The sequence below is a fragment of the Augochlora pura genome, chromosome 11 (assembly GCF_028453695.1).
Source record: "Augochlora pura isolate Apur16 chromosome 11, APUR_v2.2.1, whole genome shotgun sequence".
NCBI lineage: Eukaryota > Metazoa > Arthropoda > Insecta > Hymenoptera > Halictidae > Augochlora > Augochlora pura.
In genome coordinates, this window is record NC_135782.1 from 6,720,842 (window position 1) to 6,744,026 (window position 23,185).

A 23,185-nucleotide genomic window follows, 5' to 3' on the forward strand; every position below is an offset into this window, starting at 1 on the left:
CCTTATGTAATAATACAACATTAAAGTACAATAGATGAAATATATCGTTCGCATCTATTAAGTGATCTATGATGTGAATAGGGGTGAGACGAATTTCATTCAATTCAAATAACGTTTAGCAAAAAGTTTCAATCTCCAAGCATTAAAAATTAGATTTGTCAAAGCAAACTTATCATGTGCTGCGTTTAATGTAATACATGAAGAGTATCAAACACAAGCAGTTCAAAGGGCGTTCTACATTCTGCAGTCGACGACAAATATTCAAATGTCCCGGAAACCAATATGTACTCCCTTATCCCCTCTTATTTTATTTCAATTCGCGGCTAGTTTAACTCCGAATTCGCGACAATACGTATCACTCTAAATTAACATTTACCATACTATGACAATGCAAACTTCACATAGAAACACACATGAAGTTACAAGTAATATATATCCTCGGGTTACTTAATTTTCGCTTCAGATTATCGCAACAATCAATAGGCGAACTCAAGTAGTACGCACACAAAGTTATTCACAAAATTGGGCGTGTACCGATATTCGTAACGAAGATTAGGAGGAAAATGAATGAAAACGCATATATTTAAAGGAAAAAACATAGTATACGCTTTGTTTATAAATTCTACCAAATAATTCACGTAGAAAGTTCTAAATATTATATGCAAATTTAACGATTATTAACAAAACAAATTATTTAATTTATTAATACTTCCATGCATAGATTTTTAAAGTTATAATTTGAAAACGACCATTAAATAAATTAAGTTTTTTTATATATGTATACGGAATATTTTGTTATTTTTGTTCTAATTTTTATTGAAATTTAAGTCTTTATTAGATGAAAGCATCGATGAAAGTCCGATGAAATTTGTGAATCACCTGGACCGCCATCTTCCGATGGCTTCGGAAAACGCTCAGTACTACAGGGTCTTCGACCTGTCCCCACTGCTCTCGTATGTGTTTTTGACGTTTTGTTTCGTGCATCGTGTGCTTGCGTACTGCCGATTCGATAGCCAGGCAGACCTGGGACCCGGTGACAGAGACAGGCAAGTATAAAAGAGATGACAACCGTATCAATCGTAATAGATACTGGCAATGATTTCACCTGTCGCGGCACCATCATCTTTTCCGTTGCATTATCGATTAACCGTATTGCCGGCCGGCGTAGGTAGTCGACACCGTGTCAAGTAGGTGGCCGCTGGAAACGTTCTTCGAGCAAACGGTCGGTTTGTTAACGGTGGATCGGCCTCTGTTTCGTGACCGGAGATTAATTGTGACAGGAAGTAATGTTGATAGTTCGATCGTGATGATCGGGTAATTGTATCATTGATAATTTATCTGGAATAATCTGGGTCACTGGCACGTGAATGCTGCGCGAACGTCTGCTCCGTAAGGCCGATGGTGCGCATGCGCGTAGGCGGGAGAATATTTTACGCGGGGGTGTAAATACATCGCGAAAACATCCGACTGTAAACAGAAATCATTTAAATGTGAACACGACAATTTTGTCGGGGCTATAATTTGCTAACCGGTAAGAAACGATTTATCATCCTACGCTATTAAGTATCGTAACATTGACGAGATAACATTGCGCACTTCCTGTCGCGAAAGCATCCTTTAAAATATTGGATAACAAAGTGTTCGATAACGCGTGATAGCCAAAGTACGAGGGAAAGAGCATGTACGCTAATAGGATAGATAAATTTAAAAAAATTCGATATGTTTTAATCCTCCCAATGTCATCATTGTTCGCGTTTGCATAGTGTCATGGCTTAAATTACCTTGAGCTTTTAACATGATCAGTAAAAATATTAGATTTGCAGTAGCGAAAACAATATCAACATAATAATAGTAATATTAGTACAGCTATGTGCAATTGTTACCCAGCCTAACTGTCTGCTACAGTGAAATGGAACGGTAAATAAAAGCTGAAGTAAGAATAAGGTATTTGTTGCCAGGGTATCAAGTTAACAAAAGTTATTGGAACGGTTTACTTTTACTTGACCATCCTGCGTGTGGATGTTGTTGTAGATAAAACAGTAAGTAATTATATAGCAGTGTAGAACTGTATTTCCAACAATGTTGCGCAATGAAAGTAGATTTCTATTCAAATTACCTCTATTCTTGTGCATATGTAGCACCTCGTTCCGCAAGGTGGGATAAACAGGCGCCGGGTAATAATAATTCAGGCATTTAGAACGTCAACGCCGCAATGAAAAACGAGCGGTTAATCACGGCAACGTGTAATTAACCGAGAAAAAATGTATTCCAAGAAAACACATATATACTTCCTTTCTCGGAAACAAATTATCCATAATTGCAACATAAATTAATAGCTTCTGTGACGCATAAGTATGTATATTCAATGAAATAATTGAATCTTTTTGCATGGTACAACATGTAAAATTAATTTTCCGCAGGAAGATATATCACAACTGCGACGCCATATTTGTTCTCATAAAAATTGAGGCACTCGACATAATTGTGTAGTAGAACATTTGTAAACATAGTAATATCTACAATCTATTGGAACGAGTGGATAGTGTCTTCTGTTTTGTAACGAGATGATGATTCGTATCTTTAGACAGTTCTAATTAACCCAAAAAGCTTTGCACATTTCTCTTCCCTCTCTCTTTTCCATCGTTCGCCAACCTTAGATTCGTATTAAAATGATACACCAGCAATATTATTCGGTTATTAACACATATTAACACATCATTGAACCATTTTAAAAGTAATGAATGTATTTTGTAAACTGAAAGTGATTCTAAACCAAAGGCAATTTACAAACATTGCAACAATTTACAAAAATTTACAAACACTGCCATCTTAACTTCACTTTTTCCAAATCATTAAAAGAAGAAATATTTTTCATTCAACTTCTAGTTTTACCATTGCGTTAGATAATTTTGATTTTTTCCCAAAGATTCAGATTCAAATGACAGCTTTCCAAAGAACCTAAGTACAAACACAAAGAAAAATACCGAAAAGGTATCCCAACAATGCGCGCAAAACGAGATCGGAAAAGATATGGTTATAAATACGGTGGTAAAGTAAAATAGCACACACGGAGAGTGCTCCAAACAATCTAAGGCCGCGTGTCTGTGGAGCGATCAGAGGAAGGGAGCATCAATCTTCCTTTGGTCACGCTTCTCTGTTGCAAAAACACCGATCAGCGATTCGAAATGAGTCCGATGCGTCTGAACGCTTAATCCGAATGTCTCGGTGAGGCCGGTCGGCCGACCGGTACGGTTCGCCTGTATTTCTGTCCTGAAATTCCGCAGAGGGGGATGTGAACGTCTTCGGTAGCTTTCTTGTCTCCTTCGCGGGTGTAGTTCACGGGAGCGCCCTTGCAAGGACAGCGGCCTTTCAGGGCTTTCAGGCCTTTCGGGGCGGACGCTTTAACGAGCCGAATGGATAACGCTGCGTGCAAACCCGCTCGTGAAGCCTAAAGCCTCGTCTCCGATCTCGTCTGCTGCCTCGGGACGACACTAAAGCTCGATACACACTTGTCTGCACTGTAAAGCTACGTCCCCACATTTATCCAGTGGTCGAACAACCTGCTGAAAGTTCCTCAAGAAAATGTCTTCTTGAGTATTAGAAGTATCCCCATCGATAGAAAGAAGATTTTATGGATTTATGAAGAGGGCTAGTGTGGGTGAAATATTGAAACACCTTCTCGACCTTATAGTTGATGTATAATATTTTAATTGTACGTGATGGTAATACTTCTATCATTGCTTAATCGTAAAACTGACTCTAAGCGAATTAAATGAACAACTTCAATACTCCACTTTATTTCTATCACTTCTAGTAAGGTTCACTCGAAGAAGATAACCCTCGGCGCAGGTTCTCCTGCAGTGAAAATTTCAGCTTTCGATGATCCAGGTTAGAACCTCTGCACCCCCATTCTGTCTTCTTTACCCCGCCCACATTTTCTCCTACGGAAAAGCGTACTCTAGGCTACTCCTGACTACAGAGCCGCGGTGTCAGATTCCGAACGGTACATTTCTGCATGAACGTTGCGTCTCCGTTCGAGAGGCTCACTTGGGCCACTTGTCCCCGTGTGGACACCTAGCTGGCAATCTCACTCAGGTCTGGACGCACCCTAACGAGTCAAGACGAGTATAGACCGGAGTCCTCTCATCTCTTGATTCTCCTTCTTTCTTCCACTTTCTCTTCTCGTCTCCTCCTCCACCGACTCTATTCTTCCCTTCCTTTCATTTAGCCCTGCCATAGCCCCTCCTGCCACTGCCTCGCCCTTTTCCCCTCGCCGCAGCCTCTCGAAGAGTCAGCCGTCGCGTTGCCCGCTTTCCTTCTTTTCTTTGGCGCGTTCTTTCTTTCCCGCTCTCTGGCTCGCAGGAAACCAGTCGCGATTTTTCACGCGGTGGGAACTAGAAGCCGCTCCCTACTATAAATAGCCTTCGAGTTCGCTCTCGAGCCACGCTCTCGGCCTCCAACGGCGATGGGAGTAGCTAAAGGGGGTAGCCGTCCATGGGCGCCGACGCCGGTCACGTTTTCATTAGGATTTTTTTATCGCTCCACGATCCTTCTAATTTCTCTCGTTCCCCGACCGCGCCGGACCCTTTTGTCTTGTCCTTTTTCCGGCTTCGACTTCTGCATCTCGCCGCACGCTGATACCTTTTCCCAAAATGTTACAATTTTCGAAGTACGTCTTTAGTGTTTCAAGTTAAAATTCACCCTCGAAGAGGCCATTCGTAAAACATTTTACCGTCACAGTAATATTTTTTAATTATGTTACGCGCTCTATATGGTATGTCCTAAATCGTTGTCATGTCATAATACAACGATAGAGGAAAGTAGGATGTGAAAATATTTAGCCAAATATCGGAATTATTGATATTAAAAAAATTAGTAAAAGCAATAGTTTTGCCAGTGTAGTTTCTAATTTTCCATATTGAATTTTGCATTTTTGCAAACACATTAAAATTTACAAACCTTGAGAACATACCCATTTTCATAACAGTTATAAATTGTGAACAAGTTTTTATTAAAAGGCAGCATTGTGCGCCCACGGTTCTATTTTTCGCAGAGGGTGGAATCCTGTCGAAATCAACTAAGTCATGATCGAGCTACATTTTTTCGCGCTACTGCCCTATCAGCATCGTTAATGGCACCTCCTCGACTCCGGAATAGTCATTAGCTCGGGAACGCTGAAGCTGCTAAATTGGGTTTAAGGGATGCCGTCCATCCCTGCTTGCGATTAGAAAGTTCTTGATTCAGACGTCGAGGACTCTGGAGCTCCAGAAATGATCAGCTCGCCTTTGAATTTCCGTAGCAGTTCTTTTGGTGCAAATTATTTATGCAAACCTTTTGATTTATTGAGAATGTTGTTTGCAGTTTAGAATGTCAGTTTTAGGGGTGGTATCTGATCGAACTTGTCGATTCCCTCGAATCGAATTGCATGTCGGAATTCGTCGTGGAAGCGTTCGCAAAAAATGTCTCCTCCCCCAACCCGAATAAAATTCTATCGGCGCCCATGCAAGTCATGACTTTGTACGCACGACAGAGCAAGAGGGTTGAGGGAGGGGTGAGCGTTGGAATTTTTATGGAAGAAAAAAAAGCTTCGAGTCTGCGACCAATCGGAAGGGCAGTCGCAGAGCACGAGGATGGGCGCCGAGGAGAACGATAAACGCAGGTAATTTGAAAAAGATTACAATATAGAAAAGAATACTTTGGAAAAAAAGGAGAAAAGTTGAAATTAAAAGAACCGTGGGAATATTTATATCGATATCGTTTCGTAATCTTATAAATACAAAGAAGAGCGATCTTCAAAGCAAATTATTCGATTAATGAAGATGATGAAGGATAAAGAAAGGGCAGAGTAAATAGAATTCGAGCAAAGATCTAGAAGATGAATAGAATTAAGTAACAGATTACACGAGAGGGTCAAAGAGAAAACTGAGCATAAAAGAAGATAATATGCATAGTATAGTCAAGTGAAGTAAAGTGGCTGAGTGAAAGAAGATACAGTGGAAGTCTGAAAGGGGATACTGTGGGGAACCTGAAGAGATAAGTCGAGGAAGATTAACACCGAAGATTAGCACAGCAATTTTGTGTGTTCTGATAACATCATTGACTTTTTCAAATTCTAAAATATTAGAATATTTAAAATAAAATAAATTCTAGAATACTATAATATAATACTATTACTAGAGTACTATAATGAAAGTATGGTTACAAATAATACCATGATACAGCTAAAGAAAGTTGTAGCAAAAAGATGAACAAAAGAATCACGAGCAACTGAAAGATTAAGGGTTGAATGATCGCAGCCGACAACTTAAAGAATATGTATGTTTACGCGTGTTTATCAAAATCTATTAATACCGTTTACGCTAAATTAAGATCATTCAAGCACCATCACTTCGTATAAATTAAATGAAAATATCACATGACATATTCACCACCACCACCGTTTCTTCATGCTCTAGCCACACCCCAGAATCTTCTCATCCAATTACAGCTACGCAAACTTTCATGCCACCCTTCTGCTCGTGATTGCGTGCAAACAATAAATAGAAGAGTACACCAATGCGTGTTCGATTAGCGTCAATTAAGATCCCGATACGCCGTTCGTCTGGCTATTGAATCTCAATCAGCTCGACTGGTAATCGGTTAAATCACCAATTGGCGTCTTATTGGTTTAATATTCGTTACCGTTTTCTACGATGTTGTCGGCGATGCTATGCCCGCTAATCGTTTACCGTCCGATTGGAACTTGCGCGGGGAAATCATCGGTTGATCTTACGATGGTAGAATGACGGACACTTGGTGTTGATTAATCTTCTGTGAACACTAGAATCGCTTTCGATGCCTTCCTCGATTGGCTTTTATCATTCAAGTATCAATTGTGCTCACGTGGACAGCTATTATCAGTTGAAATCATTTTCATTCACTATCTGTTCGTTGTAACGATTTATATCGGCGTATCTTCCTACATCGCTTAAAATTCCATTCCATCTATCGCGTAAAATATTATCGCCGCAGTGTATATACATAGATCCGTGTACATGGATTGTAGCTTAACATTTTGTTTCGATTAAAACACTATACATTTTACAACAGAACACTATGCATTTTTTTCGAAGCAGCTACAAATGAAAAATATCAATTTTTATAAATGTTTATGATAAGTTTAATTTTTAAATACTTCGCGTTGGTTATCAATTATACGAACATTCATTAGGTAACCGTAAAGCGGGCTAAGCCAGACCCAGCCACCGTCCACCTAGAATAAACGTCGTCAAACTCCCATTGAGGTAGTCTATTCTATCGATCGTTGTAATCTTTGACACCAATGGACCTCCTGCTGACGCCGGCGCGGTCAATTCAGTTGCAACAAGTAGTGAACTTGAAATGAAATTGCTTTAGGACGCGGTTGCATGTCCGCGGACTATTTTTGTATCACGCTCGCCGCGATTCGACGCTCGGGCAAAGACGTTTCAGGAATTCGTTCGGAGACTCGAGGACATTTATAGACGAGGAATAGTTGCGGTTCTAATTAAACGCGAAGCAGGAGCAAAATAGTTGCGAAAACTATTTCCTCGCCTAACATTTTCTTTCAAGTACTATCCTTGTGAAAGAGAAAACAGTTTTCGCAATCGTTCCGACATGCTTGAAACTCACCCGTTATGCTTACGTTGGTAAGTAGATTTATGCGCGGATATTTAAAATGTAAGAGAACGTGCACGTAAAAGAAATGAAATTGATATCCGCAGTTCATTTATAAGTTCAAGCATGAATGTCATACAATTTATTTACCACATTACGATTATACTTTCCTCGAAACAGTTTCCAATTTGGAATATTAGATTAAATCCTTTAATTTTCAGACTGTCGTCGCGGCGTTTTCCAATTGTTCGCCAGGAAAAAACATTAAGAAAACCTTATATGGCGTAGACTACGCAGTAAATAATTTTCTCATAAAATAATAGTTTTCTTTACAAATCAAGCCAGATGAAACGTAATTATCCTCCGAAACGAATACAGTATTAAGGACTCCACGTGGCATCGTGCGGTCAGCCTAAAAATTAAAAAAATATCACAACCCCGCATGACGGATCCTCCGCGCGAGGATGCTCCGATCCCCGAGAAAACGAAACTCGTACGCGTACTTTAATTACGCCAGTGCTGCGATAAAGGTAAAGAAAAGGAAGCAAGAAAAAACCGGGGAGAAACGAGGGAAAGAAGCGCGTAGTATCGCGAGGATCGCGGTAGAAACGATAAAGTTACGATTTGCGGGGCAATCAATGCGCGGAACCGGTCGGCACCGCGAGCATCATGATTTTCGAATCAATTTGCGCTCGCTGGCAAATGCACCTGTATGCACATGTCGGCGTCTCCCTTTCACGGCTCACCGCGAACTGAGCGCATGCGAACGTGTGCGCGCGCGCTATTTATAGATAAGCGTAAAGCTGATTATTTCTTTCACGGATACCCGTGGTCCGACTTCGTCTCACACTAGACGCTTATAATGGTAGAACCGTATAGGCATCCGCGGAGAGATCCGCGGTGATGGAAGGGGGATGGAATAGGTGATAATTGTCGAAGGCATAAGGGGCGAGGGGTGGTACGAGAAGAATCTCCGTCGCCCAACCCACTGTTGTGTCCATTAACCCTCCGCTTAGAATTGACGAGATTGACCCTGAATGAAGAAATCGGCCTAAGTTTAACAAGTATCAACAATACAACTCTATTACGATTAGGAGAACACACGTGTCGCAACATCAGCGTTGCTGGAGGTGTATGGAAACCGATCGAACTGTGTTCCGCTTAGGAAAGTATTCCTCGGAAAATTAGATCGCTGCGTGTCACATTTCCTAATTCTTTAAAAATTTATTTTCTGAATCTTATAATTTTTATGAAGCCAGCCCAATCTGTCTAATTTGTTTTAATGATTTCTTTTCGATGATTCTATCGTATTCATTTTCATGATTTGTTTACGCTAAATACGGAAATCTTATATTCTACAATTTTAGTAATGCATAAACTCAAATTGTTTGTAACTCCGTCGAAGATAACTGCTATATTATGCGAACGTGTACGTTCTCCTACCTCAGACAATCAATTTTCTTCTATATCTAGATCCTGAGTCACAGTGGATTCTAAATCACGATAGATTCCGTATCACGATAGACTCTGAATCAAGATAGATTTTAAAACAAGATTCCAAGAGCTGGTTAACAGTCCATAAATTGTTTAATGGAAAAAAGCAGAGTATAAATGGACGGTGTTTACTACTTTGCAACGAACGCATTAAAGCCTGTTTTGAAACGCAGAGCGTAAATTACACCCGCCACCTGTCCGTTTTCCTTGTGATGTAACACCGCGGAATGATCGAAGAGCGCAATTCGCGACACACGGATTGCTTTGTCAGCTCTAATATAAACAGTTGCCGGCTGAACCAATGATCGCAACAGGAGAAGTGAGCGACACGCTACTCCGCGCCGCCGTAGGGTTGAACGATTCGGCGAGGAGCTGAAGAACGGAGATGGGAGAAGATACAGAAGCTGAAAGAGCAGCAGCAGAAAAAGTACGAGGAGATTGCAACATTCCAGCATGCGATCCGACTGCAGTTCCCTTGGAATTTCGAGTTCCGCGGGCTCGTTTTCGACGAAAAAACGAGAGCCGAGATGCATCGATGATCGCAGTAACTGTCCGCACCATTGCAAATGCTAAGACGTGGTTGCAAGAGTGGACATCTGTTGCCACCATATTGTGAACCGATGCTTTCTATTATTATCATCATTAGTATTATTATCATTATGTTAGTAGAGTTAATTGCTGTGGACAATGGTCTCACAAGCGCAATGAACTCAATTTTATATATAGAACGCATAGAAAATCCGTGCAGCTATGTCCATCGAAACGAGTTCTCTACCGAACCGATAGATCATGAAAGATCACGGTCAAGATGGAAATATTTCAAGGCCGTCGAATGATACCGAATGAATTGGGCCAGCTATCGTCCGGTTATGGTCGCTCCATGTGCAATTATCCGGTTCTTTCGAATATCAGACGTCTGCCCGGTCGTCCCCGGGGAAAAGCATTATAGTACTTAATACGGTAGGTACTTAGGTACATGGTATCGAACGCGTTTCGTTCGTGCCCGTTAATGTTTTTCCTCGAACGAACCTGTTGGAAATTACATCTCTTCGACCTCCTTTGTACTCGTCCTTCAGAGACGCGGCGGAGGGAGGGGTACGGGAGGGCCGAGAGGGGAGAAGAGTATCGTTGGATGAGCCGAGAATTGTAATTTACAAGATCTCCTCGTCCTCCTTGTTTTTCCACGCATGAATAATTTACAGTCTCCTCCACTTTCGCGATCGATTTATTTGTTTTCCGCGGGATCCTGTGTCCTCCGTGGATCGGACTCCTCTTCGTATCATCGATCAACCCTGTCGATTTTCTAGCACTGGGTTAAGCTTTTATCGAGTCCGTCCGATCTCGCTACTGTCTTTCATTTCGAAGTGGCGAATAAAATTGTTTATGCTTTCGTCGTATCGATCCTGTTCTATTTTTACAATTTAACAGTAATCGATACGTTCAATTTGAGAAATCAGACGAAGACGATGAAAGAAGTTACCTAGAAATTCTTTGCAACAAAAATTAACAAATTCGTTCTTCTAATCTTACCAAGCAACACATGTCGGACATGTTCAGAGTGCACTGGGCTTGGTATCAAAAATATTTTCAATAGCGTTGAAAGAATAAACTCTTTCGTGTTGTTTTTACTCATGAAGCATAATATAGTTTACGTTTAGAAGATTCAGGCTTATCTACTATTTCTAAGTGCGAATAGAATTTGCTTGTCGATAAATTATGAGTCTTCGTGCATTTATGCTGCACGCAAGCTTGAAAATACAAGAAAATTCACTTATAACAAAAATGTGTATTTGCAATTCGAGAAAGTAGAATAATTACAAGAATTGAAGTATTACTTGTAACGTGATTTTTAAAGGAAGGAGAAAATTTCCAATTGACCTCTTTTAGTTCATGTAGCTTCTATATTCTGAAATTAATTAAGACAATCTCTATTTTACATAAAAGTCTAGCAATGATATCGACGAATATTATCTTAACTTGCTTAATCGTATATGCAAGCGATATATGTTTCGATAAAAAAGCGCCGCATACAGGTCGCCAAGGACAAAGTATAGCTGCTAGCCTAGAAAATAAAATTGCGCCTAATTTCCTTTCCCACAAATTACCATCCGAGAGCGCTGCGATATAATACGCGCGGACCACTTGTCGTTGTTTTTACCCGGTTGCGCTCGCCTGTTCGCTTTCTTTTAAGTTGCCATCGCGGGTACGTCGCAATTAATCATGGGACACCCTTCTAACGACGACCGGGATCGTACAGAATTATTCAGACAATAAGATTAATTGCCGTAGGCCCGAATGGAACCTAGTTCTCTCGGCTTTCACTCGCGCGGCCGCGTCCACGGATCCGCAGAAATGCGAGCGAACGATGATCCCGATCGTGGTTCGCTAACAAAGAGTGCATATAAATATTCGTAAAGCCCCGTAGATCGTTCACGGGCGAACGCAGAAGGGTACCAGGGCCCCGGACCGCATTCTCCGGCGGTCCTAAACCTTCCGAAACAACCTTAAGACCCAGTTTGAGCACGCGACAGGAGGATACAGCCACGGCATGCCGCGGCCGCAACCGGTCATTATTTATCCTGTCATTGTTGCACGGGCCGTGCGCGAATTAATCCTTCGAAAAAGGATTATTAACGATCACAGCGAGATTTAAAATATCCCTTTCGTTGGCACGCTGTATCGCAAATCTCGAACGTGTGTCGCTCGTTTCATGTTGCTCACCTGTTAATTCGGACGCTTTTCGGATTTTCATGGAATATTTTTTGTATTTCAACGAAGGGCTTTCCGCAATTTAGAATATTGAGGATTTTGCGTTTCAAATAGCAGCTTTTAATTTTTTGTTTCATCGAAATTGAGCTATGCACTGTCCAAAGTGTGCTGTGTGCGATTGATTTTCAGCACTGTTGATTTTCAATGAAAATTGATTTGCAAAACAATGATCTGCAAAAGTATGAATCTGATTTGGTGAAACCTGAGCATACGAAGGGATGTAAAATCAGTAACGCGTACCGCAGAAAAGAGAAATTTCATGAGGTAATTAGCACTAAAGTTCTGTTATTAAGTAACGAAGATTTAAGATTGTAAACGCTACGGTTTTTAAGTACGGAAAAATCAATAAACTTGGAAAGTCGTCTAAAGGCAGTATAATAAGATTGGCGCCGCATTTCAAACGATCCCGACATCGATTAGCGCCGATCGTCTCACGTATTTAGTCTTCCTGCCCTTTCGGCGTCGTTTCCATGACCGTCGGTCGATCGTTATCGTTAGACTCCGTTATTATTAGACCCGTTAGGATAATCCGTTGAAACGGACCCTATCAGCGTGCACAATTAATCGCTCCTGTAATTTTCCCAGCGATCCTTGCGAGACTGGATTATTGCTGGCGCCTGGCGCATTGCTCTCCGATGAGATTCCTCGGGACTTTTTCCGCAGAAACGGCGATACTATATTTAGTGGCGCGTTCATGAAGCCTGTCCATACGCTTATTCCCATCGGTGAATGAAGAGTCTATTAATATAAACATAACCGTCTGATGGCCGGGCTGGGTCAATTTTAATTGAACCGATGCTTTTCAGTCTTAACGAACGTCGCCGTACGTTGACTCGATTCTAAATTCGTTCTAACACGACACCTATCATGGTCGAAACGACCGGTTTCTTGCTTTATAATTCTGCAAATATCGAAGACTCTTGCATTAAGAATAAATGAAAAAGTTTTACATTATTAGAGCAAGTTTTCAAATAGATATTTTACGGAGTCTCTTATCGACTCAGCGAAAATTGCTATCATCGTATCTACTATTTTATTATTGCAATGTAGAACGCTTATTTCGCAAATTTACAAACTAATAATTGAATAAGAATAATTAATACAAAGTACATTATACAATTTAAAAGAATCAGAGTTTTGTAATATTTGCCGTTATCAAGCGAAACCCGATTTACAGTTGCAAAAGGATAAATATTTTTAAGATGGTAGCACCATGCTAAGAGCTGTGGTTGATGACTTCTTCTGAGGATTGATGACCGATTCACCCCGTTCGTCGGACCCACGGTCAGGCGAATCCGGCGCCTGCAGAATCGGTCGATTCGTCAGGGAGCAACAGGTTTACCGGACACCGAAGGGAAGAAACGCGGGACGACGAGGGAGACGGAGAGGAACGGGGCAAAGGTAGAATCTTTGGCCACGGTTGAGCCTCGCCGGTATTCGAGGCACCCGTTTAGGATGACCGTGGTTAGCCGAGGGTAGGAGAACGATGGTGGGAGTCGCGACGATGCTGATGACCGTGACGGAAAACCAGGGGCCAACGACATCGCGTCATGAACATTTCACTCTGTAAACGCCGACTATCCATCTACATGATCATTTATTTTAGACGACATTTCTGTCGTAATTACTGTTTACGAAATCTCAACCCTTTGGTGAAACTATTTTATTCACAGTTGTAATTAGACTGCGAACTTTTCTGCAACAAAAAATTGTGTTTGAAGCCAAGTGCAGTTTTATACTCGCTTAAGTAAGTTGAGTAGGTTGGAGTTTTTCTTTTCTTTTAATTTTTTCATTATTGAGTGGTAGATAGTTATAATAATAATTTCTCAGGAGACATAATGAATTTCTCTTCATTTTGTGCTTGCACTTACTTGCATGCTTAAGTGCTGGTAATAATTTCGTAATTTGTACATAATTCGTAGATAAATATTCATTATCTTTTTGAAGTTTTTACTTGTACGCTTGTACATTATAACGAGCGACAAGAACACACGGAAAGTAATTTAGCCAATTAGGTGACTGTCCCTACCGAAATCGGTTAGACTCTTCAAGCAACTAGTAAAAGGAATTCCTGAATTTTTACGGAGCTTTCGCAATCATACTTATTGCTCGAAAATCTCCAAAATGTTTCAAAAATTCGTTTTCTATGGTTCTAAAATAGTTCCTTGATCGCAACATCTTCCCTTCTACTATAATGTTAATATCCACCAATTAATGTAATGTAAAAATTAGGGCGAATTGAGATTATTTCACAAACACATTATTGCAATTAGAGGTCGCAATTTTAAAATTTAAAGTGCATTTTCAAACTACGTTTTGATATAAATATTTTCAAATAGACTGTACTGTTTGATTTTCTGACATTTTTTCATTGGACAAAACACGTTGCAGAGTGCCGCAGAGGGGAATAGAAACGAGGCCTGGCATCGCTGGGTTAACGAGAAAAGGGCCCGGCGTCGGGCGAAAATTTGAAAAACCCGCGGACAAGTGGTCGAGGGACGAGGAACGATCAATGGCTCGGGATTTACCTAAAAGCCCCCGGCTCCCGGACAAATGACCATAGCAGCAGACGCCTGTTAGCACGGTGGGGGATGAGGAAACAAGGGGAAAGCGAGGGGTGGTGAAGGAACAACCGGCGGCAGGGGTTCGACGATGGTGGTGGCTGCGGCGCCACTGCCACTGCCATCGCCTTCGTCGTCGTCGCCGTTGGCCGGTCACATACATATACTAACTTTCTGCTTCTGGTGCGGTATAACGCCGGGCACAGCGCAGAACGGGTGCCGGCAGTCGTGATCGGTCCTTCGTGCGGGTTGCCTCGCCTCGTGTTTCTATCCGCCAGCAGTGAGACTCATTGACAAGTGTGACAATCGGCAGGGAGCTTCGCCGCTATTCCAGGGAGAGACTCTTTCCTCCGAGGAGCATCCTGATTGTCTTGCTCGTGTAGGGGAAGTCGTTCAACCCAGACAGCTTTAGGTCAATTTATTCGTCAACCGGAGTGGAAGCACGTGACGTTCACGAGTCCAGTGACTGCGCGATCCTTCCGGCCCTTTGGCCCCCGTGAAGTTACCCGTGACCTTGTGACCAAGTTCACCCATAGGTCGGACCGCTTTCGGAGCACCGAGGGTGAGACTCGCGCGGGCGCATGAGTATTTTCGAAATAGAACGTTTCTTCCCGGTATTGATAACCGTTCTCCCTTCTCGGGTGTCAGATGCAGTACCTTCGAATTTTTGGAACCGATTTCAGTCGTTCTGCACCTCTTTGCACTCGGAGCAATTTCTCAAATCATGTAACAGCAAGGTCATTTTCTCTATAAGTAAGAATTATCGGCGAATTGGAAAGAAACGCGTTAAATGATATATAAAATGATATCGTTTGAAATGATTATTTTATTCGAATAGAATTTTATGTAAGGTTGCACAGAATTTAGCCCTTTTAATATCGGCTAAAATAGAGAAATGTAATAGAAGAAATATCTACTTGTTATACTATTTTAATGATTTTATATAGTATTCATATTATATGATTTTATATTGGATTCGTATAATGTAATATTAATGTTAAAAATATCATAAATTCAACATTACTATTTTCGTACGTATGCTGGCATTACCGAGTTCTATATACGACCAATGTGTATTGTTTTATGTCAATAACAAGATTGGATTTATTTAATCTTCGTATCTATGTTTGAACGGAGAAGTTGATCTAAAAGTTTGTCATAGATAGATTTTTATAGTAGCATGAATTGTAAAAGAACAGAACAGATACACAGAAAATCAGTCATTTTTATTGGTTTGGTACATTCAATGTTAATATCGAAACTATCAAAATTAGCAGTAGATTTGCTATGTTCCTTAATTGGGCACATTCAAGTGCAAAGTGTTAAATTCAATTTAAAGAATTTTACGATGTGATCTGTAGCCTTCTACGATTATCTAAGTTTTTATTTTTTTATGATAATCTGATTTTGGTAGCTTTCAAGATTTTTATTCCAGAGTTTAGAGTTCGTTCAACACTCCTAGCTAACTTTAATTGTTTCGTGTTCGCCATGTATGATGTATTTCTTCATTTCCTGCTAAAAAGCTTTCTCACCCATTATAACAGTATTAAAGACACATGTATTCACTATGTGTTGATGGAATCGCAGTAAAGTGGCAACACGTGATGTTGCTCGCAAGTGGTACGTTCACTCGTGAATACTTCGCTTGCGATAAAGACGGTTACGGAATGTAATTATTATTACAAACTATAATTGTAATAAGTTCTAATTCGTACGGTCACGCAAATGTCTATTTTCTTACGTTTTCTTCTACTAATTTTCTTAAATTTTTGAAATTACTGAAATATCGTATGATTTCGATTATAATTAAATTACAGATTTTATGCATCTGTAATAAAATTGGATAGGTGAAATTTAAACCAATGAAAATGTTAAAAGAATTTATTGCTCAACCCTTTGCACTTGAACCTTTTTTATGAGGGGAAGAAAACTGTTAATAATTATGGGACTTCCAAGACTGAAAATATTTATTTTCTATAATCTGCATCAATGCAATCTTATCTATCTTCTTGACAAAAATATGTTTAATATCGGGTATAATTTTATTTATTAATCTTTTTAATATATTTTTGAAAGTACTACTTCTAAACATGTTAATCTTTTTTATAACCTTAATGAAACCTGTGAAAATGTACATTAATTTTCTGAAACTAGGTAGTCAAGTAATATTTATACTCGACGTCCAAATGGACCCAAGGCCCAAGTGTTAACTATCTAGGTTCTGACAATTAATTTCTCTTCTCACATGTTTCATTAAGGTCTATAAAAAAGGTAACGTGACTAGAACAAGTCCTATGAAGAAAATATAGATAAAAAGCGCTAAATAAAGTGTTAAATGATCCCAGTCATACTCAGTTATATTTTTGTTAAAATAGCTGTTCGAGTGTAATAAATGCAGCAAATATTTTCAGTGTTCTATCAGTTTATATTTTATTTGTTTATATTTTATAAATTATCTATTTACTGCAAGAATGCGTTCCAGTTATTGGTAATCGATCTGAGAAAGTTCTCCGAACGTGAAGGGTTGATAGACTCTGCATCACACAAGGGATTGCGATAAACCGATAACTAAATAAACAGAACAAAGGAGAGTGATCCGAATGATACATTGACCAATACACCGTAGGTAATGATCATTAGAGCATCGTTAACACATTCCCCGTCGATTTTGATTCTTGACAGCGTAGTCGTAAACGCGCGGTCTCAAGCGGCGGGGATCACTCGAGCGTTCATTATGTACCCATACATTGATTATCTTTAAGCCTCCGCTTGGAGAGCCTCGACGGCTCGCGTTGCGTTGCCGAGCTACTCGTATGTGTTCGAATCATGTTCCCGTGAATTGTCTTGCTAAGCAGTCAACAGAGATTTACAACGCAGGTCCCTCGATAGAGAACACGTTTACTTGCGGTCGCATCGGATCGCGATTTATTTATTGCGTTGCACGCACCTACCGAGCAATACCACGTGGCATTTATGAGTATTTACAACATCGCTACGCGACATAAGCTCTTCGGATTACGGATCTCCCCCTACTCTGTCTGCCGCAACTGATACACCATTATGCACCAATTAAATACACCGGCCATATAAAATAATTCCTGCCGGTCGTGTCTCGGCTGGCTTATGGTTCACCCGGCAAAAATCACTATAGCTGCGCGTTCGCAGGGTGGACCGCACAGAAAATTATAGCGCGTTATTACGATTGTGCACATATGGTGTCCCGGGATTTTTAAGCACACGTGACGTTCTATGTTTAATTTTAAAAATATTCGATACCGTACGATAGGTTTGAATTGGAATTTTAATTTTTATTTGTCCGCGATACACGAAGCTTTCTGAATGCTCTGTTTATATAGGAGACTATAATATCATTGCTAATCCAATAAATTAAATTGTATTAATGTAATGTATCAACTTCTTTATCACTTGAAAGTATGCTTAGAAAATGCAAACAGAGTGGAACGTATTTGACATGCAAATTGAAACACGATTGATAAATATTGCTTTATAATACTGTTAAATAGACTGTGAATTTTATGCATTTATGTCAGGATTGAGTAGTTAGAATTTGAAATAGTAGAAGCATTTAAACAATGTTTAAATGTCGATGTATTATTTTTAATTTATTAAAATGGTTCGAGAAGATATTTTGCGAATTTTATGCATGAAAATTGATAACAGAAATGATAATGCATAGAATTAAAAAATATTGTCATATCGCACTCATTCGATGACGTTTTCTTGCAACAGAATTGTTCTTTGATTTCGCCAAATATATGAAGAATTTTTTCGGCTATTTGTTCGGAACATCTTGTACATACACATTTGCCAAGATTGCTGTATAAGATCCACTAGATAAAACTCGAGGAATTCCGATGGCCATGGATTATGAAAATGTCTACGGAGGAGAAACGAATTTCGTAAAGTCTTCGCGAGCCTCGAGCCACGTGGGTTATTGACACAGCGGTGGCAGCCTTGAATCGTTTGAGAAAAGCTTGTTAACTAATTTTGGTAACGTATTACGGCAAATGGTACACGTTCGCATCCACAGACCACGTCTGTCAGAAGAAACTTAATTAATTCTATCACCGGTAAATAACATTGCTCGCGCAGAGACAGTGGATGGACCTAAGGGAGCTCTACTCGTAATTACAAATATTCTGTATTGCTCGACAACGTACAATTGAAGTTTCCTTCTGTAGCAAAATTATGATTCGAGGTATTTAACATTTTATTCCATTGATACTTAAATTTACGAAGCCAAGTTTTTTCCCTTATAAAATTTTAAAAATTTGATACTAGAAAGATCTTCCTGTGAGAAATTTTTGGATAATTATCTGTAGTTTAATACATTTATAAATAATATTTATCATAAGTATAAATGAATCCAATCTTGACACTGTTATAAAATAATACAGATTGATCTTGTTTTAGGCTCGATATTAATAAAATTGTAATACAAATTATTTGGCAATTTATTAACATAAATAGTTAAGCCTATGGATTCTAAAAATGCAGTTACGTTCTGAAAAAAAGACCAATCTCGTAGGAACCTTTTATTAATATCGAAGACGAAGGAAGCTGGATTTTTTGAAGGTGAAGCATTGAAATCGAAAGTGTTTAGTCTCAAGGCTACGATTAAAAACGTTTGTGAACGTTGACTTGGTTGTGAGTAACGATGTCAGAGAATTGATAGATCGTTGCCCGTCGTTTCTCGACCCGTAAAACCACGGGTACTTTCTTCAGGAAATACAAGCGAACTTGTGTAATACCAGCAGAACGATGGACTCTGTTTGTCCCGGAAATGACTTTTCCAGCTCTCTTCGTTTCTATCTCTTCTATTCATTAATTCAAAGCTGAGATGCGAGCTTTCGATTCGCTGTCGAAATTAGTACCGTTTATACGGTAAATGTATTTATATCATTCATATACTCAGCTACAATTTATAACTTAATTATATAATATCAGTTTTTCATATCGCTGAGCTGTAAACTTACATTTTCTTGAACTCGAAATAACTGTTTAATTTAATTGATTTACCTGCACTGGTTCCTGAATTAAAAACTAACTCGTAAAAACAGTAAAAAGGACACAAAGATCTTCAGTTTACTTGAACAATAGTAATAAAAATAGTGAACCCAATACACCGCGTCCAGTAAAAGCATACGAACGACAAAGAATAAAAAGAAACGAAGGTAAAATGAAAGTAAAGTAGGACTCGAATGAAGAAACAAAATACGTATGTGTAGTGCAAAGTTCAAACGGCGGTTTTAACCACTAACCAGCGTAGCTATTAAACCAATTTGGGCACTAAAAATACGTATGCGTTCAGACAACGTATTTTATAATTTCGAGATGTTTTGCTCCATTCTTGACGTTCACACGCATTGCAAACACAGATATTTTAGATTTTTTACCGAGTCACCAGATCGTGTTATAGCACAGAAATAGTTTGAGAATGTACGATTTTTTTTCCACCCGACTCATAACGTTGTAAACCGCTGCAATCGAGACTGCACCTTTTCCTTGTTCCGTTTGTTGAAACACGAATGGAGAACGTTCCGCACGGAGCCTCTTCCATATACGACGCGATTCGGTTTCGCTGAAGCGGGTAAAAGTGGCCATGTGTGCGCCAAGTTCATTTACATTATTAACGATTCGATAACACACGCAATGTCGCAACGCGTGTCACGGTGCGTAATACACGAGGTATCTCCGTATAATGAAATCTATACATGGTATCTGCGATCATCGACAAGGAAAAAGATAACTTCATACCAGAATTTCATTCCAGGTTCCTTTTACACTTATTTGACAATCATTAATGCTCTCACCGGCAGCATAAATTCCTTCAACGGAGCAACATTTTACCATCGAAATGCTAGCGTTTCTTAGCACATCAATTATCGGCGATGATTTTATAACGTTTGTAAACCTATAATTTACAGTTCATAAATGTTTAATAATTTGTTCAGTGGTACTAACTATTTTCATCGTATAACACAATGGTACCGTCTTATTGATCTATCTAATTGTCGAATTAGCTTCAGAAAATCATTCGAAAAATAAACTTCCATTTGTTGTACTTTGTACCGTCCAAATAAAATGGGTGGAATAAAATCAAGGAAAACTACATGCATTAAAAATTAAATTTACACACATGTGTTATCCTTGAGGCAATTAGCACTGTCCTGCAGATACGTGTGACTATCGAACATCTTTTCATAAAAAGATCCATGGTCCATATCTTAGCTACTGGCAATATGATTTCTTTCAAATCGACCTTAACAATTTCATAATTTTTGAATCTTGTATATTTGATTTGGTAGGTGAATATGATCTATAGGAAGCTTAATTTGGAGTGTACAATCGTAACATTTTCGAATCCTTATTTGAAGTGGCAGACGCAAGATCCCAAAAATCCTGAGCTCAAAATTAAAACCCATTTTCTGAATTTCAGGGTGATAGCGAGAAATCCGTCAACACCAGAATCCGAGCCGGCAGCACCGACCATCGCACCTGAGGCCCACAATCAGCACAAAGAATTTCTCCACGATCCCCCTTTCCCCGAGGGAGCTGCATCCCGGAACGCCGAGCCTCGAATGAGTTGATCCGTGAGAACTGCGTTTCCGGTAGCGCGGCTTCGAAGAGAGTAGACTGAACGCTTACCATTCCGTCAAACATGACATAAACCGAAGAATCTCATCCTCCTAAGCACACAGAAATCACCGCGGAAGAGTAACCCGTTGCATCCGAAGGATCGGAGAATTTCGACGCGGAGAGAGAGAGTATTTTTATCGAAGTGAGGAGCCATCGGATTCTTCGAATTCGACGCTCGCCAGGGTTGATTCGTCTGATTCGCGAGGACAGGATAGCTCCGAGGATCTGCCCGCGGCGCGAGATAATTATCGCCATCGTGACGGGCACATCGAGCGAGAGGAACCACTCGATCGACGTATCCCCAAGCGAGCGGACCACGGGGACCAGAAGACGTAAACGGAGAAGGATCCGCGGCATCAAGGAAAAATGGCGTATGACGATGTTATCCTGCGGATGGGCGAGTTTGGCCGGTACCAGCGCAGAATCTACCTTCTGCTCTGTCTACCGGCGATATCCTGCGCGTTTCACAAGATCGCCGGCGTCTTCCTCAGCGCGAAGATGAGCACCAGGTAGCTGCCGCTTCTTAGGCATTTCGAAACAGAGTCGGCTATTTTTGAACATTTTCTTATTCTTCCCTCTTGCACAAGCCGCAACCAAAGATAGGCTGGAAAAACACAAGTCAAAATTATTACAGGAGTTCTGATAGATTTTAGACATGGAAGTTGATCTACAATTATAATTATAAAATATGTATCACATTCAATTAAAAAAAGACTTCTTTTTATGATGGTTGCTCATATTGTTTTAGGTTACAGTTTGCGTCAGACTTTTCTGATATATTTTCGCTTAAGTTTCACTTTGTACGAATGAGTTAAAAGAACATATAGCAATTATATTCGCTGGACGATGATCTAAAAGCATCGAAGAGTGTCCAAAAATTTCGGGGGACTTTTTCACACAGAATACTCAAAAAAGACTATATAGATATAATCGATCCAGTATGGAGTGAGCAATTCAATTAGTGGGTGAAAACAATCGATGGCTCTTGTTTCAAGAATTCGAAGCGTGTGTCAGTAATAGGACCCATCTGGACGAAGTGAATCACTGTGCGGGTCGGAAAGAAAATATTTTGCACACCGAAACATGCTAATTATCAGTATTAACATTTTTACGAGTCTGAATTTTTTGTTTCGCGTTCCCAAGGTCCGAGCTCTAGACGAGTTTCGATTTGATATTCCGTACATAATTCTGGTTCAAAGATAAAATTTAGTGCTTTGCAATCAAATAAGATACATTGATCGCGTTACCAACATTTGTCATATTTTTCTAGGACATCTAATGAATTTTTATCTTTGGTAGCAAAGTTATTGCTCAGAAACTTTTTAAAATTGACATTGTATAAATTAAAGAGACATGATATAGCTTGAATATTGAACTGGATTGAAAAAGAAACAATTATCTTTCAGATGCTTGCTGCCGCATGAGAACGTGGAGAACGCGACGTATTTTTTACCCCGAAGTGTGATAAACGCGAGCTACCCATGGGACTACGACCTGGAAGAATGGTCGCAGTGTTACAGACGCGACGTTCCTAGCTTTTTTAATGAAACTACAATCGACAGGTACGTCGACACGTCGACGAACGACGCCCCGATTCAGAAACCCTTCTCCCCGAATGGTCTCAACACTCAAGGCCTCAAGAAATGCGAGGGATTCGTGTATGACAGAAGCAAATATAAAAGTACCACCACTTCCGAGGTATACACTAGTTTTAGACCATCATTTCACGTGTACCTAACTCGTTACTAATTCGTCAACCAAGATCTAATTGACTTTCATTGTGCCACAATAGTGCTTTAAGAGATATGTATGTAATCGGTAGTCTCAAAATTCTTCATTGGCATCCTCTCCCAATGCTAGAAGTACTGATAAGTTAGTAAAACGACAAATTAATTTCATTTCGTTGACATCAGTCGAAAGCTTGAACTCAATCATAGATATGAAGATTTTGATTGTAATTATAGAAAGTAGCGAATGCATCAATATACTCTTTGGCATCCTTTGGAAGAAGCACTAGTGTAGCTATGCGATATAAGCAATTGAAATATTCAGATGTAATGTAACTG

General features: G+C 39.8%; 1 protein-coding gene across 2 annotated transcripts in view; it reads left to right on the plus strand.

Moving 5' to 3' along the window:
• Positions 1-23,185, plus strand: part of Orct (Organic cation transporter) — a 28,303-nt gene that overhangs the window by 2,019 nt on the left and 3,099 nt on the right. The window contains exons 1-3 of one of the 2 annotated variants that reach the window (XM_078194808.1): positions 14,531-15,021; positions 20,920-21,628; positions 22,526-22,817. In XM_078194808.1, coding sequence (XP_078050934.1) covers positions 21,486-21,628; positions 22,526-22,817 — 435 coding nt within the window. In that variant the 5' untranslated portion in view covers positions 14,531-15,021; positions 20,920-21,485. Of the gene's footprint in view, positions 1-14,530; positions 15,022-20,919; positions 21,629-22,525; positions 22,818-23,185 lie in introns of those variants that run through there. The other variant, XM_078194809.1, reaches the window with a different exon arrangement.